General features: G+C 41.7%; 2 protein-coding genes across 3 annotated transcripts in view; one reads left to right on the top strand and one right to left on the bottom strand.

Annotated features, from left to right (window-relative positions):
• LOC127356981 (deleted in malignant brain tumors 1 protein) overlaps positions 1-15,576 on the top strand; it is a 106,196-nt gene that overhangs the window by 74,101 nt on the left and 16,519 nt on the right. The gene's annotated exons all lie outside the window — the stretch shown is intronic.
• LOC127357015 (putative DMBT1-like protein) lies at positions 111-14,291 on the bottom strand. Its single transcript, XM_051389163.1, has 8 exons — positions 14,167-14,291; positions 6,043-6,143; positions 5,323-5,358; positions 4,928-5,233; positions 4,297-4,605; positions 3,406-3,705; positions 865-999; positions 111-684 (listed from the first exon to the last, which is right to left on the bottom strand). The coding sequence occupies exons 2-8, from the start codon at positions 6,083-6,085 to the stop codon at positions 632-634; spliced, it is 1,182 nt and encodes a 393-aa protein (XP_051245123.1). The 5' UTR covers positions 6,086-6,143; positions 14,167-14,291; the 3' UTR covers positions 111-631.

The following is a 15,576-nucleotide window of genomic DNA, read 5'->3' as shown; positions in this document are numbered from 1 at the left end:
AGGCCAATATGGCCAAAATTGCCACTAAATCCTACACACTGGACCTTTAGGCAAAAGAAATACCATGGGTGTACAAAGAGTGTTGACAAAAAGCTGTACATGATCCTATGTTCATGTTTTGATATAAATCTTTATTAACAAGGGTATATTGGTGATACAATTTATGTATTTTTCATTGTATCTTATTGTCTAAATACAACTTTGAAGATATTGTCTTCAAATGTACAGCATTAATGTACTGTAAATTTACAATAAAGATGATAAATTATATTTGTGTATGTGTTTAAATCTACAGAGAAATATGGGCCGATGGGTTGCTTTAAAAATACTGTTTATATGTACAATTACAGTATTTTAATTAACACATGCTGTAAATTTACAGGAATTTATTAGCTACTGAGTTGCTGTAATAATACAGTTAAACATGTGAAATAACAAGTAATTACTGTGATTAAGTTACAGCAAATTCTGTAATTAAGCAATAAAATAGTGTAGTTTTACAATACTGTTGGGCCTGGGTTACTGCGATAACACAATGCATTACTGTAATATTACTGTAAATTATTGTGAATTTACAGTAATGCTCCTGCTTGCTCTGTCTGCTTCCTGTTGGGGTCCACTGGCTCAGTGTTTATATATTCCCCTCCTCTTCATCCTCCTCTTCATAATTTTTCCTGACTGTCACTGAAACACAAGTATTAGAAGAAATTTGACCTAAATCTTAACTGAAATCTTTAGAAATCACATAATTCTTTGCACACTAAAATAATAACAACATTTAAATAAGTGTGTCTTTAAAATATTAAAAACAAACAACAACTAGTCTTATAATGGAATGTCATGTGAGTTCTGGTGAGCACAGACATTGAGTTTGGACGACGCCTCCAGGCTGCTTTGATCGTCGCCTTCTCCTGAGGACCAAACAGACCACCACCAAGACCAGCAGGAGCAGCAGCAGGATCCCAGCAGCTACTGAGGAGACCAGCAGCCACAAAGGAACTAGGAAAGAGAAATACTTAACAGTTTAGCCTTAAAAGTATCCATAGTTTCATCATGCTTTGGCTGGTGTAAAGAGGAAGTGCCATGGAGTAGATGAATGAGCTGTATCATGGAAAGTCCTGAACCTCAAGAGCTGAATCAAAATGGCAGAGCCCAAGACTGCGTAAGTGTAAAAGGGAAAAGTGTCTCACTTGCTATACACTAAACAATTCTGGCTCAGCTGTAAAGGGCGGGAGGCATGCAAAGGGTGCAGAATGTAAATGATTTCATCCATAAACAATGTCAGTAAATGTTAAATATCGTGAAATGCGTTGCTTGGAAGGAGTAAGCCACTAGTTTTCTGTTCTTTTTTAAGCTAAAGTTTTCTTTAGGGACTAAGCAAGCCTTAGTCCAGAGTGTAACATTTAGAAGGTTCTATTAGGGGAAATGGAATATACTACATTACCAAATACCACTAAATCCCTCCCACTGGACCTTTAACTATCTACAGTATGTTGTTGCTGTTGGGTGTTAAGGGCCATGTGATGGTAAGTGTCAGGTATGGAGGACAATCAGCTTGTACAGGGGAGGTGGAATCAGTTCTGTAGCCTACATTAGTTACATACACAAATGCCATCTGATGTATCAGTTATTGTTCTAGCATCCAATAGAAGTACTGTCCAAATGCTGTGACCCATTTTGTAAGATATATCTAGATAATATGTTAATGGCCATGTATACTGCATGTTACCAGAGGCATTTTATTTGATGACCATCAGAATTCACAATATTGGGGATGTCATTCATTAGGCAAACTGAAATAAAAGACTGTATGGGTTTCATGCATGTATGGCAGGCAGTGAGGATTTGCGAGCTTTCATGAATCCTGTATCTACACCCTTAGCTTCTGAGTAATTTACTGACGCTCTCAATTATTAGCGACACCTAAGGAATTTTATTTGTTTTTTAACCCAGACTCTTTAGTTATTGTCATGACACATCATGGTCCACCCGATTCCTACATACAGTAAGAAATTAAAGCTCTGTAAACCTCTTGTGAGGACATCAAAGCAGTGGACCAGTGAAGCTGCAGAGGATCTTTGGGCATGTTTTGACTATACTGACTGGACGAGTACACAGAGGCTGTGACATCATACATCAGCTTCTGTGAGGACTGCTGTGTACCATCACGCACCAGGGTGAGTTATAACAATGACAAACCCTGGTTTACAGCCAAACTCAGACAGTTACGGTTGCAGAAGGAACACGCGTTCAGGAGTGGGGACACGGACAGGTTTAAGGAGTCAAAGTACAAGTTTAGCAAGGTGGTGAGAGAAGCTAAACGACAGCTGGACTAGACTCGGTCTCTCCATTCATCCTGAAGCACTGTGCTAATCAGCTGTCTCCAGTGTTCACTGACATCTTCAACACCTCACTGGAGACATGTCATGTGCCAGCCTGCTTCAAAGCCTCAACCATCATCCCCATCTCCAAAAGACCAAGGACCACAGGACTCAATGACTACAGACCTGTAGCCCTGACCTCTGTGGTCATGAAGTCTTTTGAGCACATTGTGCGGTCAAACCTAAAAGCCATAACGGACCCACTCCTGGACCCCATGCAGTCCACCTACAGAGCCAACAGGTCTGTAGACAATGCGGTAAACTTGGGCTGCGCTTCATCCTTCATATGCCAGGATCCTGTTTGTGGACTTTCAACACCATCATCCCAGCTCTGCTATAGGACAAGCTTATCGAGCTCATTTTGCCTGACTCCACCTGCAGGTGGATCACAGACTTCCTGTCTGACAGGAAGCAGCACGCGAAGTTGGGGAAACATGTCTCTGACTCCCGGACCATCAGCACCGAATCCACCCAGGGCGGCATTCTTTATCCTCGGCTCTTCTCCCTGTAGACGAACAGCTGCATCTCCAGCAAACCATTTTTACAACAAGAGCCCATTCCTAAATTATCAAAAAGGTCACTTGTTGGTGCACAATAACCATTTGAGGGTTTTCTAGTCTTCAGTGGCTATGGTTAAAGTGTGATGCTCTGGTGGTATCAAAAGACACTGTGGCAGACATTAATACACTATTGGTAGGAGACAGGACACGCACCCTAGCAAAGTCAGATGCTTCATACTTATTTATCCACCACAACAAGGACCTCCATCCTTATTTACCTCACATCACACACCTTCTTCCTCTCCTCCTCAACACTACTACCCTCACTAACCAACAGCACCCTCTAATGGCAGGGTGCGTAACCAGGCCTTCGAATGCAACTGCAGTGAAACATAATCTGAACTCAACAGACCTGTTGCTCTTGAAGGACTGAATTCATTACATAATGATTATCAGTGAATTCTTTCAAATGTGACAGTTTCCTGTGTTGTGTCTTATTTTATTTCATAATTAAATTTTCTTACCAGCAACAGAGAGTCTGACAGAGGCACTCAGAGGCGAGAAGAAGTCTTGACTTGAAACCTGTGTCTGATACTGACACTGGTACGATCCCATGTCAACAAAGTCCACTTTATTGATTCTGAAGGTAGCAGAGTGATGTGACGTTTGCTCCTCTCTTACTGAACCTGAGGGCTGGTTTAGAATGAATGTTCCACTTAAACGTTGTTGAGTGGGAGGTGAGATCAAGCAATTGATATCAACATCCTGACCCCAGGTGACCTTACCAGCAGGATTCATGGAGATGCTGGGCTTTGGAAGGTTTGCTGAAAAAGAAACACAATAATAAATGTTAAATGCATCTTAGGCTTATTTTTTTACGTGTTAAATATGTGAGCTTGAGAGGTGCTGGTAGAAGCCTGGGTAGCTTTGACCCCCTTTTCCAGTCTTTGTGCTAAGCTAGGCTAGCCAAATGCTTCCAGACTCTGTTCTTAACAGACACAAGATAGACACCACTCTCATCATCATCATCTGTTTTCAGGCTTTTTATGCATATGCTGTATGAAAAGTTTGACTAATCTCTGAGATTTTACCAAAAGCCTCCAGACAGTATCGGCACCGATCAGGGAACAGAACCCTTGACTACCTGAGAAATTCTTTGACACTTTTACACTTTTAAAAGCCCCTTAAGTTACTTTTTTTTTTTTTTTTTTTTTTTTTTTTAAGTGCCTCACGACATTTTGATACCAAATTGCTGATATTTAAAATTAAAAGGGAGATTTAGATGCACACTGATGAGATGATAGCAGCTTGAAAAATAATACCTTTTCCACTAACCTCACAATAGACCAGAACAAAACCACACAGATGGCAATAGTTATAAGTAGAAGAGAAAAGTGATCAAAAATATTTCTCACGTAAACAGACGACACCAGCGCCCTCACTGTGGGTACAGTCGTGTGTCCGAAATCCTCCGTGCCGACACTGAGTTAAAGATCTTTCGTTTCCAAAACAATTGACTTTATTAAGCCAAGTTTGGCCGGATCCTTTGCCAGAGGACATATTTTGAGCTGCACGCTGTGCTGCCCCACAACCCAACTCTCTGCACACAACCTTAGCATCATTTAAGTCCCAGTTGTCCTCACAGACTGTTCCCCAAGCACTGTTGTAATAGATTTCAACTCTTCCAGAGCACAGATTAGACCCAGATAATCTGATTGGTATGCCTACAGACAGAACACACAGAACATACATTAAGTTTCTAAAATTTTCAGCAATTTCATCAGAAATATTGTGTAGAAGTTATTCAGAAAGGAACAAATGACTGTACTCTCAACAAAAGAAATAGACTTGATTCTCTTTAGACTGTGGTTGCATTTGTGGTAGACCAAACAACATATTCCCTTATTGAGTGTGCTTACCCATTGTTTTCTAGTGGCAACTGACACATAGCATAAACCACAATGACTGGATGATAGAAATGTTAAACAGTAGAACAAATGTTTACATGAATTTGATAGTCTGTAAATGATCCAAATGTCGTCTTACCTGAACAGACCACACCAGCGTCCTCATTGTGTCCACAGTTGTTTATCCCAAATCCTCCATGCTGACACTCACTTAGAGACCCTTCATTTCCTGAACAGTGCACATTATCGAGCCAGATTTGTCCAGTTCCTTCACTAATGTGACTGGGATCCAGCGCCGTACCACAACCCAACTCTTTGCACAACACCTTAGCATCAATTAAGTCCCAGCTGTCATCACAGATTGTTCCCCAGGTATCATTGTAATAGATTTCAACTCTTCCAGAGCACCGAGTAGACCCAGGCCCAGTTAATCGAATCTGCCTGTCTATGAAGAAATGCAGTAACATACAGTGTTTCAATATTTACAGTATAAATGAAGAACTGCAAGTATTTAACCCAGGAGAATGCACTAACCTGCAGCAGGTGGAGATAAGGTCAAGAGAAGAGAGACTACAGGGGAGAAAAAATGCCATGTCTCATTATATAAATGAATATGTACATATGAAATATATGTATACACACATATATACATACAAATATACATATACTGATCAGCCATAACATTCTAAGCAGGTGAAGTGAATAACACTAATTATCTGGTTTTATGGCACCTGTCAGTGGGTGGGATATATTAGGCAGCAAGTGAAGATTTTGTCCTCAAAGTTTATGTCTTAGAAGCAGAAAAATGGGCAGCGTGAGGATTTGAGCGACTTGACAAGGGCCACATTGTGATGACCCAGACGACTGGGTCAGAACATCTGCAAACCTGCAGCTCTTGTGGGGTGTTCCTGGTCTGCAGTGGTCAGTATCAAAAGCTGTCCAAGGAAGGAAAAGCATTGAATCAGAGACAGAGACATGGGTGGCCAAGGCTCAGAGAGAAGAGAAGGCTGGCCTGTGTGGTCCGATCCAACAGACGAGCTACTGTAGCTCAAACTGCTAAAACAGTTAATGCTGGTTCTGATAGAAAGGGGTCAGAACACACAGTGCATACACAGTTTGTTGGTATGGGGCTGCAGAACATTCTGACAACCAGGGTGCTCAGATGGTCACAATGTTATGGCTGATCGGTGTATATATATATATATATATATATATATATATATATATATATATATATAAGAAAATACTTCTCACCTATGATCAAATAGCATAAGTTTCTCTGTTGTGTGCTCCCCATGGCTGAAGAAATAATTCTCTGTATGAGTGTTCAGTGGCAGAGAAGTGGATAGAAAGCTCTGGTAGAAAGCAGCAGAACAAGAAACATTTAAAGCAAATATTAAATATTCTATTTGTCAAGTGCACTTATGTCACCTCTGTGCTCACAAAAATATTTCAGATTTGTAATTTCTTGCTTTCAGTAACATTTACTTTTAAAACATGACTGTAGTTTCTTTGCAAAGAAAACTCAGAGTAAAAGTATGCTAAATGGCGGATGATAATTGCATCAATTTTAAGAGATCTCTTGAAAAGCAAATTGTAGCCATAGCATTTAACACCCCAACATCAATGTTTGCCAAATCCTTCTAAATCTATAAAGTCTTCCACATATTGCATTAAAGGTTGAAAATGTATGAATGAACATACTGCAACTAAAAAAAATAATAATAAATAAAAAAAATAACATGAAATGAAGAAGTGTGTGGTTCAATAGTATCAGTGGCCGGATCTAAACTTTACCCCACCCACAGACCTGCTAAACAGAGACAAACAACAGCAAGGTAAAAAAAAAGTTTGAAGCAGAAGTGGGTGGTAGGCATCGGTTCACTTATGTTTCCTTAAAAAGTGGGATGTTTGTTAAGGATGGTATCATTTATTTATTTTTTACTGAGTTTGGTTCTGGGGTTGGGTTTTTTACCTTGCATTATGTCAATTAATACATTTGGTACACTTTTAAGTTAAACAATCTCCCTCTCACTCGCTGTTCAGTGCCACTAGAATGCCATGTGTTCTATTGCAAGTGTTATTGCATTACGATGCAGGGACGTTTGCAGACTTTTTTGACTGTGGTGGCACGAGTGGGGCACTGACTTATGCAGGAGTGGCATGAAGTAAGTTTCCCGAAATTTCCAGTTTATATGATTCTATTTTCATTCAGATATCAAAGGAGGTCAAGGGAATCCTTTAAAAACAGCCATACCAGTTTTTCAATCTACAGAATTTAGCCTAACATTTGAGTGTTATTTAGCCCACTTCCCGACATGCTGGCATGACATGGTTGCTATCAACGATGCATTAGGTCATCTAGTTTCTTATGATGAGTGGAAGAGGTAAGGGTAATGTGGTGGCAATTGATTTTGGGGGTAGCCAGTGCCACCACAGGACCCCCATCTGGACACACAATTCAATGATGGACATTTGTGTTTTTCAGGTGGTAGGTTGTTGTTTAATACTGACTGGTGGCTCTACAGTGCATTTCAAAAGGGGGTAGCTTATTGAAAAAAGTACCACTGCTTTACTGACTGTTAGCGTCTACCTCTCTATTGCAGGTCATGCAGCAGGTAACTAACCTAAAAGCACCCCACAAGTTACTTTACATCATACATATAGGCTTAATTATCATTGTTTGGTGTTGTTTTGTGTTTCAGTTTTGTTTGTCCTCCCTTCCTATCCCCGATGGCAATCCCCCCCCCGCTCCCTATTGTTTAGTAGCTGTTAATCAAATCCGTATTTGCCTTAATGATGTTCATGTAAGACATAAGAAGTGAAAAATGTCAGTTACATTACCTTTAAATGGAGAAAAGGAAGTTGTGCCACGGGATCATAGAAAGTGAAAGACAAGAGCTTTTAACAAGAGACATATGTTGGGTGTGTATTATTCACTCATTGGAGGAGACATTTATGACATCATTTATTTGTTCTTGTAGCCTGCACAATAGTCAGTATAAGATTTCATAATATATCTTTAATCACAGATACAAAAGGAATGAGATTAAAGTCCGGATCAAAAGACAGTTTGTGTGTTTAGTGGAAATATGGGCCGATACCTGCTGTGTGAACACAGAGTGATAATAATTGATTATAATACATTTAAGTTGAATAGCATTAGAAAACATGATCTTACTCTGATTTAGTTGTGGATAGGATATCAACAGGAAATATCTCCTGCGAATGATTTATTATAATTATTACAGTTTTTCTCAATTGTTTACACACAAATACTGGTACTTGAGACACAATGACCAACATGTAACTCATGCACCAATCCCCTGAACCAATTCTGCTAAACTACAAGCACAATTCCTGCTTTACACTCAAATTGCAGTTCTAAAACACACTTTTTTCAAAACACTACACACAATTCTCTGCATTTGGCACAATTATCATGAAGAAAATCTGTTTTCACAAGGAACACACTGTCATTCAAAATTCTAAAGTTAATTGCCCTACTGTGCCCACTGACTCATCACATGGGCAAACACCTGTCACACAGTTTTACAATTAGCAATCAGAGCTTTAGCATAAAAGGGCAACAGGTGAGCTCTTCTGTTTTGGAGCAACGGATGCCAACATTGGAAACAGAGCCAGAGCCAGAGGAGTGAGAGTAAGAGGAGGAGGACGTAAGGACGAGGACGAGGAAGGCCAAGGACCGTACTCTCTGATGAGATCCGAGCCACTTTGGTTGACCATGTGGTGAAAGGTAAGTAAAGATGTCAAAATACTAGAGGTGAAATAAGAAAGAGATTTTGGTTTAGTTTGAACCTGGAGGGTGCACTGACACACATTACTATTGTCACTGCTCATTGTCCCCCATCGTTGTCGTCGTCATCTTCTTCATGTTCATCATCATCAGTCACTACTATTAGTGTAGGTACATTGTACATTTAGCTAATGGACGGAGGAAGCACAAAAAAGGAACAGAGAAACACAGGCAGGGACACATAAAATCTCATCTCTCAGTCTCAGTGTATCAAAATGCAGGATTCCGACCTCGACTGTGCTCTGCCAAGAAGATGCAACCACCCAGCACACGATATGATAAACCCAAAGCTCTCATCAAAGTCCGTCAGATGGATGATTCACCTCCTCCATATAACTCTGACCTCATCTCCATCTCCAGTTCCTCTTATTACCCAAAAATGGGTAATAATTGGGCCAAAGTCTCAGCGGGATATCTAGTGGGGGATGTGAGACTGGACAATGCAAACTGGGTTCATGCTGATAATGCACCTTACAGAGGATGCATTACAGACCTCTGCAGGCACATTGAGAGATCACTTGGGCAAGTTGAGTCTCGTTGAGGCACACGACATGATACTTCTCAGAGAGGACCAGAAGAAGAAAGGAGAAATAAAAGAGAAAGATCTGCATATGGCTACGTTAACTATGTTCCAAGGACGTGACAGAGGATGCGGACGTGGCTGTGGCAGAGGCGGATTCGGAAGTGGCAGAGGTAGTCGACGTGTGACTGATCCACATGTTTGTTTCTACTGTGGTGAAAAGGGACATTGGGCCAACTTATAAGGCTGACTGACTGGAGAGGGAGTAATCAGCACTTTTGATTTTGACCACACTGGGGCAGGAAGAGAGACAACCCTACATATCAGACGGGTGATTGCACCACACACACACACACACCCACACACACACACACACACACTGATTAGTGATGCCATAGCATAGAAAAATTTAATTGACACAAACATACGGCAAATTCACAACTGCCTGACATTCTTTGTTTTTTTTCTACACCTCGAAAAATGAGTGGAAGATATCAAAGTCTGTAGGGGTGTCAGGAAAAACTCCGTTATCATGTTTGGCAAAATTAAAACATTTTTTGTTGTCAAATTGTTGCCTAACGAATCTGATTAAATACTGCTGATGTAGACAAAGTACACACACACACACACTCACTTCTCACACAGACTACATGACATCACAAGACGTGCACAATGCACACATACACTAAGGGAAAGATGCGTTTGAGAAACGCCGGTTCAGAGAAAGTTGTCAGAGAGAAAAGCTTAAATGTTAAGTTGAATGTTTCGGGACAGACACAGATGTGCTGTTCCAGAAGAATTTATGATTTTTTGCGATATTCCTCAGTCAGTGGTTCCTGATTCTCTATTTGACATTCCTGAATTATATCCACAAGTGTCACTTGCCAAAAGAAAAATGAGAAATCAATATTGGACCCTTGTGTTCAGTATAAGCCTGTTTTGAAGGTTTATCGACAGAAATACACCTTTGTTGTTCACACACTCAGATCTGTTCTGAAGGCAGACATGTGGGTTTAATTAAAGGGATGCAGCCAATTGTGATAACACCAGAATCTGACTTCAGACCATACCAACCACAATACCCCCTTAATAAGGAAGCTGTTAAAGGCATTACACCAGTCTCTAATGCTTTATCAGAGGCAGGTGTAATCGTTCCTTGTGACGATTCCCAATCTTCCCAGTAGATAAAATTAGGGAGGAAGGTCAATCAAACAAATGGTGTTTCGTGCAGGATTAGCAAAGCGTGAATAATGCCATACAGGAAAAATGTTCCTAACCCATATACCATTCTTTCTCAGCTGCCGCCTGAAAGCAATGGTTTTTAGTGGTTGATTTAGCAAATGCATTTCTATTGTCCCATCCATCCAGACAGCCAGTTTTGGTTTGCATTTTTCTTTAATAGCAAAACCTACACATTCGCACGTTTGTTTCAAGGTTTTTGTGAATCACCTACCATTTAAAATGATGCGCTAAAAGAAAGTTTGAGCTCACTAAAACTGTCACCAGGAAGTGCAGTGTGCAATAGGTTGATGATTTGTGCTCCAACTCAAGCTCAGTGTGAAAAAGAGGGTTGCACTATTGAAACATTTAGCTGAAAAAGGCCACAAGGCTAAAGGCTTGTCAAAATTGCAGTTTGTACAACAGCAAGTGAGATTTTTTGGAAATTAGATCACACCTGAGGGCAAATCCCTCTCCCCCGAAAAAGAGTAAAAGCAATTCAAGTTGTGTATTTTCAAGGAATGTGTTCTTATTGCAGAGCTGTGTTGCCACAATAACTGAAGTTTGCTACCCTAGACCAGAGTTACAAGAAACATCTCTGCAAAAGCCAGAGCTTGAACTGTTCGTGGATGAATCAGCATCATGCAACCCTGACACAGGAAAAAAACAAGTTGGATTTTCTGTGGTAACTGCACATGAAACACTCACTGCCATGGACCGCGGAACGCATCTGAACAAGGGGGGGCCATAATTTCAAGTCACGGGGTGGGGGGGCATATGCATTGAAACAGACAATATTACTAATGTATTAAATAATGTTGCGGAGCACTTTTTTTTATTCCGACACCACATAGTCACATCTACAGTACACGCATGATGAACACGCACACATGCTTGCTCAGATTAACCCCTCTGATCCCACTCTAACATTCACACACAACAGGCCAAGCCTATTTACACATAAACGCACAGATGAAACTATAGCAAACAACAAAGTACATCCAGTCCAGTCCACAACCAAAACTCATCTTGCTGCCTTGAATCTAAATCAACATTATAGTCATTATCATCACAAGTCAACACTCATATCAGACTGATGTGCAGAGCCGCACGCGCGTTTACCATGTAAACTAACAAAGGACAAAACAGTGAATATCTACACAGACAGTAGATATGGTTTTGAATTGTGTGTGATTTTGGCACTAGTTGGAAAAAGAAACTTTAACATCATCTGGTAAACCTATTGCATACCACACGATTGTGTCACAGTTGCTGGATGCTTTTCTCTTCCCAGAACGGGTTGCTGTGTGTAAATGTGAAGCTCATACTCCTGACCCTGAGCAAGTTTCGCAAGGGAACGCCGGAGCTGATGCAGCTGCTAAGGCCGCAGCATGACAGGAGTACCTCTTAATTCTTTATGCATGAGAACTCTGAAGCACTCTTTACTTCTACAGCTGATTTACAGGAGCTGCAGCACAGAGCTGATCACGCTGAGAAAACTTGAAACATTGTTGTTTTCTCTCATGGTTCTCTGATGGTAAAACATGTGTGCCAAAGTTTGTCACCTACAGATGGGTTTCATTAAACTAACACGAAGTGAGGGAAATAAATACTGTTTCGGTAATTGTTTGTTGTTTTCAAAGTGGGTTGAAGTTTTCCCTACAGCTAAGCAGGATACTAATGCTGCTGTTAGTGCTGCTCTTGAAGTCTTGAACTCTTGAAAAAGTTGGTGAATACTTTGGCATTGACATGAAACAGCACTGTGCTCATCACCCAGCCAGTGGGGGGGCTGTTGAGAGAAAATGGCATTCTAAAAGACAAATTGGCAAAGTGTGAAGAAATATAATAGAGGCACTGGACCTGTCAAAAGACAATTACCCATCATTGACCATGTGAGGATGAGATGCTTCACTATTGGAAAAACCTTTCCTCTGTCGTCTCTGCCATACGTAAACAGGTGAAAGAAGCACTACCAACTCCAGCTACAGGACCTCTCCATGACCTGCTACCTGGTGACTGGGTGGTGATAAAAGACTTGAGAAGAAAAGAGTTGGTACTCCAAGCAGTGGACGGGCTCATTCCAGGTGCTGTTAACAACACATACGGCAGTTAAGGTCGCTGAAAGAGCAACCTGGATTCACGGCAGCCACTGCAAACGTGTCCCAGAACCACAGGCTGCGTTGGGACAAAAGTAAGAGTGAGGGGTGAAAGAGTGCCCTCCCCCGACAGAGCGTGCCACGCTCCTACTAAGTGGCATGCCGAGTGAATCTCTGTGTTACTGCCAGGGGAACCAGCAATGGAAACTGAACGACAGCCGTAGCACACGTTGGCGTGTGGCCTGTGAGGTTCAGTGTGCAGTGTTTGTAGTAGTACTAATCGCCATTGTAGACAAGCAGCAGACACACGCAGGCGTAAATATCATTACAGAGCCCCACTCAGCTGACACCACCACACTACAGCCTACACGCAATGGACGTTCTGTGTTTGAAAATCCCTTTCATGAACCCAATGCCTGGCAAGATAACACCTGGCTATTGTAGGCTAATTACACCACACGACAACCCACTGATCGCTCCTGTTTACTTTTCAGTCTGCCTGCCCTGAGTTAATGGTAATGCCAATTCCACACACTTCAGAGACCTGTGCAGCCGACCCTCAGTACACTGTAAAGAATTATTACACATACAAATTTATCTGGGATCTCTATTTTACTAAGTAACTATCTGTCCGAATAAAAGTTATGTTCACATTTCTTCCCCATATTTGACTTTACTCGTCCACCCCGTATAATAACACCTCCTCAAAACTTTCACTTATCTCCCTCCTTAACTTTTATTGACTGCTTTGAGTCCTGATCAGGTGACAAAGATGTTGGGGTGGCTGACGTTTCCTGCAAGTATGTTTGTCAGCGCTCCTCTTTTTGAACAAGAAGAGCTGAAATTAGTTTAAAAAATTAGATAAAATTCTTATGGGTAAAGTAACCAAAAACTGCATGCAATGTAGACATTCTGATATGATAGCAAAATGTTCACCTTGGTGACGAACATGAAGGCTGCAGATTTCTGGTGGCTTTGCTGCAATAAAACTCTTCTTCCCTCTCTGCCTAAGAGCTGGAAGGCTAGATGTGTCCACGTTAAACTAATACAACAGATCACTTTATATCCAGGTGTTTTTGAAACTGACACTATCACTTAAGTTTGACGTTCTTTCTGAAGGCTCCCCAGCTTACATTGATGCTATTGGTATACCACGCGGTGTCCCTAATGAGGATAAAGCTCCAAATCAGATTGGGGGGCCAAAAGTTGAGACATTAAAAATAGTGAATGGATAAATTACATTTATTACAATTAGCAAGACTTAGTAAATTACACACATGATGCCCTCACAGCACTAGGTGAGCAACTAGATGACCCCACTCAAATGGTCTGGGAAGATCGCATGGCTATATATGTTGTTGGCTGAGAGAGGTGGTGTTTGTGTGATGTTTGTTTTCTCCTCTTGTACATACGTTCACGGCAGCAGTTTCTGACTGGATTCCACTGTTCTATGATCACAACATTCCTGATCAGGAAAACAAATCTAACCTTAAAATTGTAATGCAAATAATTATTATATCAGAGGACTGACTGACACAGGTTTTTGTTGAGATACATGAAATGTGGGATGTATTCTCATTGACTGGGGAAGCTTGAGTCTGACAGTGAAGGGTTCTTAATAATAAGCATAATTCTTTCAATCTGAAAGGGGCCAATGTAACGAGGAGAGAGTTTTCTATAGTCTGTCTTTAAGGGAATGTCTCGAGAGGAAAGCCAAACCTTCTGACCTGGTTTGTTGACAGGAGCAGGATTCCAGCGACGGTTAGCGATTTGAGGGTTGCGGTCTCCAGAGCGAAGCAGGGCTGAGTGGGCATCTCTCCAGATCTTCTGACAGCAACGAACATGAGCCTGGACAGAAGGAACTGCAATCTCCTCCTCCTGAACAGAGAGAAGAGGGGGCTGATAGCCCAATGAACACTGAAATGGGGACATACCGGTGGCTGTGCTGATGAGGGAGTTGTGGGAATATTCCACCCAGGCGAGTTGTGTGCTCCATGAAGATGGATTGTAAGCAGTGATGCAACAGAGGGCAGCTTCCAGGTCCTGATTTGCTCGTTCCGTTTGTCCATTGGTCTGGGGATGAAAACCAGAGGAAAGACTCACAAGGCCCCGAGGGCTGAACAGAAGGATTTCCAAACTTGAGAGATGAATTGATGGCCACGGTCAGAAACCGTGTCTGAAGGGATCCCATGCAGGTGGAACACATGATGCACTAGGTGGTCAGCAGTCTCACGACCTATGGAGAGTTAGCAACCACAAAATGGACAGCTTTGGAGAATCGATCCACAATAATTAAAATTACTGTGTTACCTTGTGAGGAAGAAAGGCCTGTGACAAAGTCCAGAGCTATATTGGTCCAGGGACGTCCTGGTATGGGCAACGGACGGAGCAAACCAGCTGGAGCCTGATGGGAGGCTTTTCCGCGGGCACACACAGTACAGGCAGAGATGTAAGCTCTGGTGTCTGTTTCCATGGTAGGCCACCAGAAGTGTTGCCTAAGGAGGGACAGGGTAGGGACTATGCCAGGATGGCAGGCAAACCTGAAGTGTGCCACCACATCGCCCCTATGACTGCGCCATTGAATTGCATTGACTACCAGCCGGTTATACAACCTGTCTCGTCCTGAAAGGGAGGCAATGAAAAAGTACACCAACAACTCTGTTGCTGCAGGTATCATCCCCCTCTTCCTCTCCTGTTGGTGCCGGGTTCTTCTTTGTATCCAAGAAAGACAAAACCCTTCGTCCATGCATTGATTACCAGGGTCTGAATAACATAACTGTCAAAAACAAGTACACTCTGCTACTTATAAGTTCAGCTTTTGAACCCCTTCACGGTGCCACGACTATGATGTTGGTAACAGGGAATTGTTGGCAGTTAAACTAGCCTTGGAGGAGTGGAGACACTGGCTAGAGGGAGCAGAACACCCATTCATCGTTTGGACCGACCATAAGAATTTGGCCAACAGCGAAGGGTATGATCCTGAGACACAGGGAAAAACAAAAGTAAGTTTGTAACACAAAACACTTGTCTTAAATACTCCAACTTGGCCTAAAAGGTTACTTCCAGGTTTGTAGATGCAACGATCTTTGTTATTACAGTGATCAAGTAATGATCAAGTAATGAGGGAAATGTAATTG

The sequence above is a fragment of the Dicentrarchus labrax genome, unplaced genomic scaffold (assembly GCF_905237075.1).
Source record: "Dicentrarchus labrax unplaced genomic scaffold, dlabrax2021, whole genome shotgun sequence".
Classification (NCBI taxonomy): Eukaryota; Metazoa; Chordata; class Actinopteri; family Moronidae; genus Dicentrarchus; species Dicentrarchus labrax.
The sequence above is the reverse complement of the archived record's forward strand: the minus strand, read 5'-3'. Positions and strand labels throughout refer to the sequence as shown.

Excerpts from the sequence above, each read along its gene's own strand:
- LOC127357015 (XM_051389163.1), bottom strand. The coding sequence starts at position 6,085 with ATGGGGAGCACACAACAGAGAAACTTATGCTATTTGATCATAG. Across the intron at positions 4,606-4,927 it reads CGCTGGTGTGGTCTGTTCAG|GCATACCAATCAGATTATCT; the intron begins GTAAGACGACAT and ends TTCTGTCTGTAG. Across the intron at positions 3,706-4,296 it reads CGCTGGTGTCGTCTGTTTAC|CAAACCTTCCAAAGCCCAGC; the intron begins GTGAGAAATATT and ends TTTCTTTTTCAG.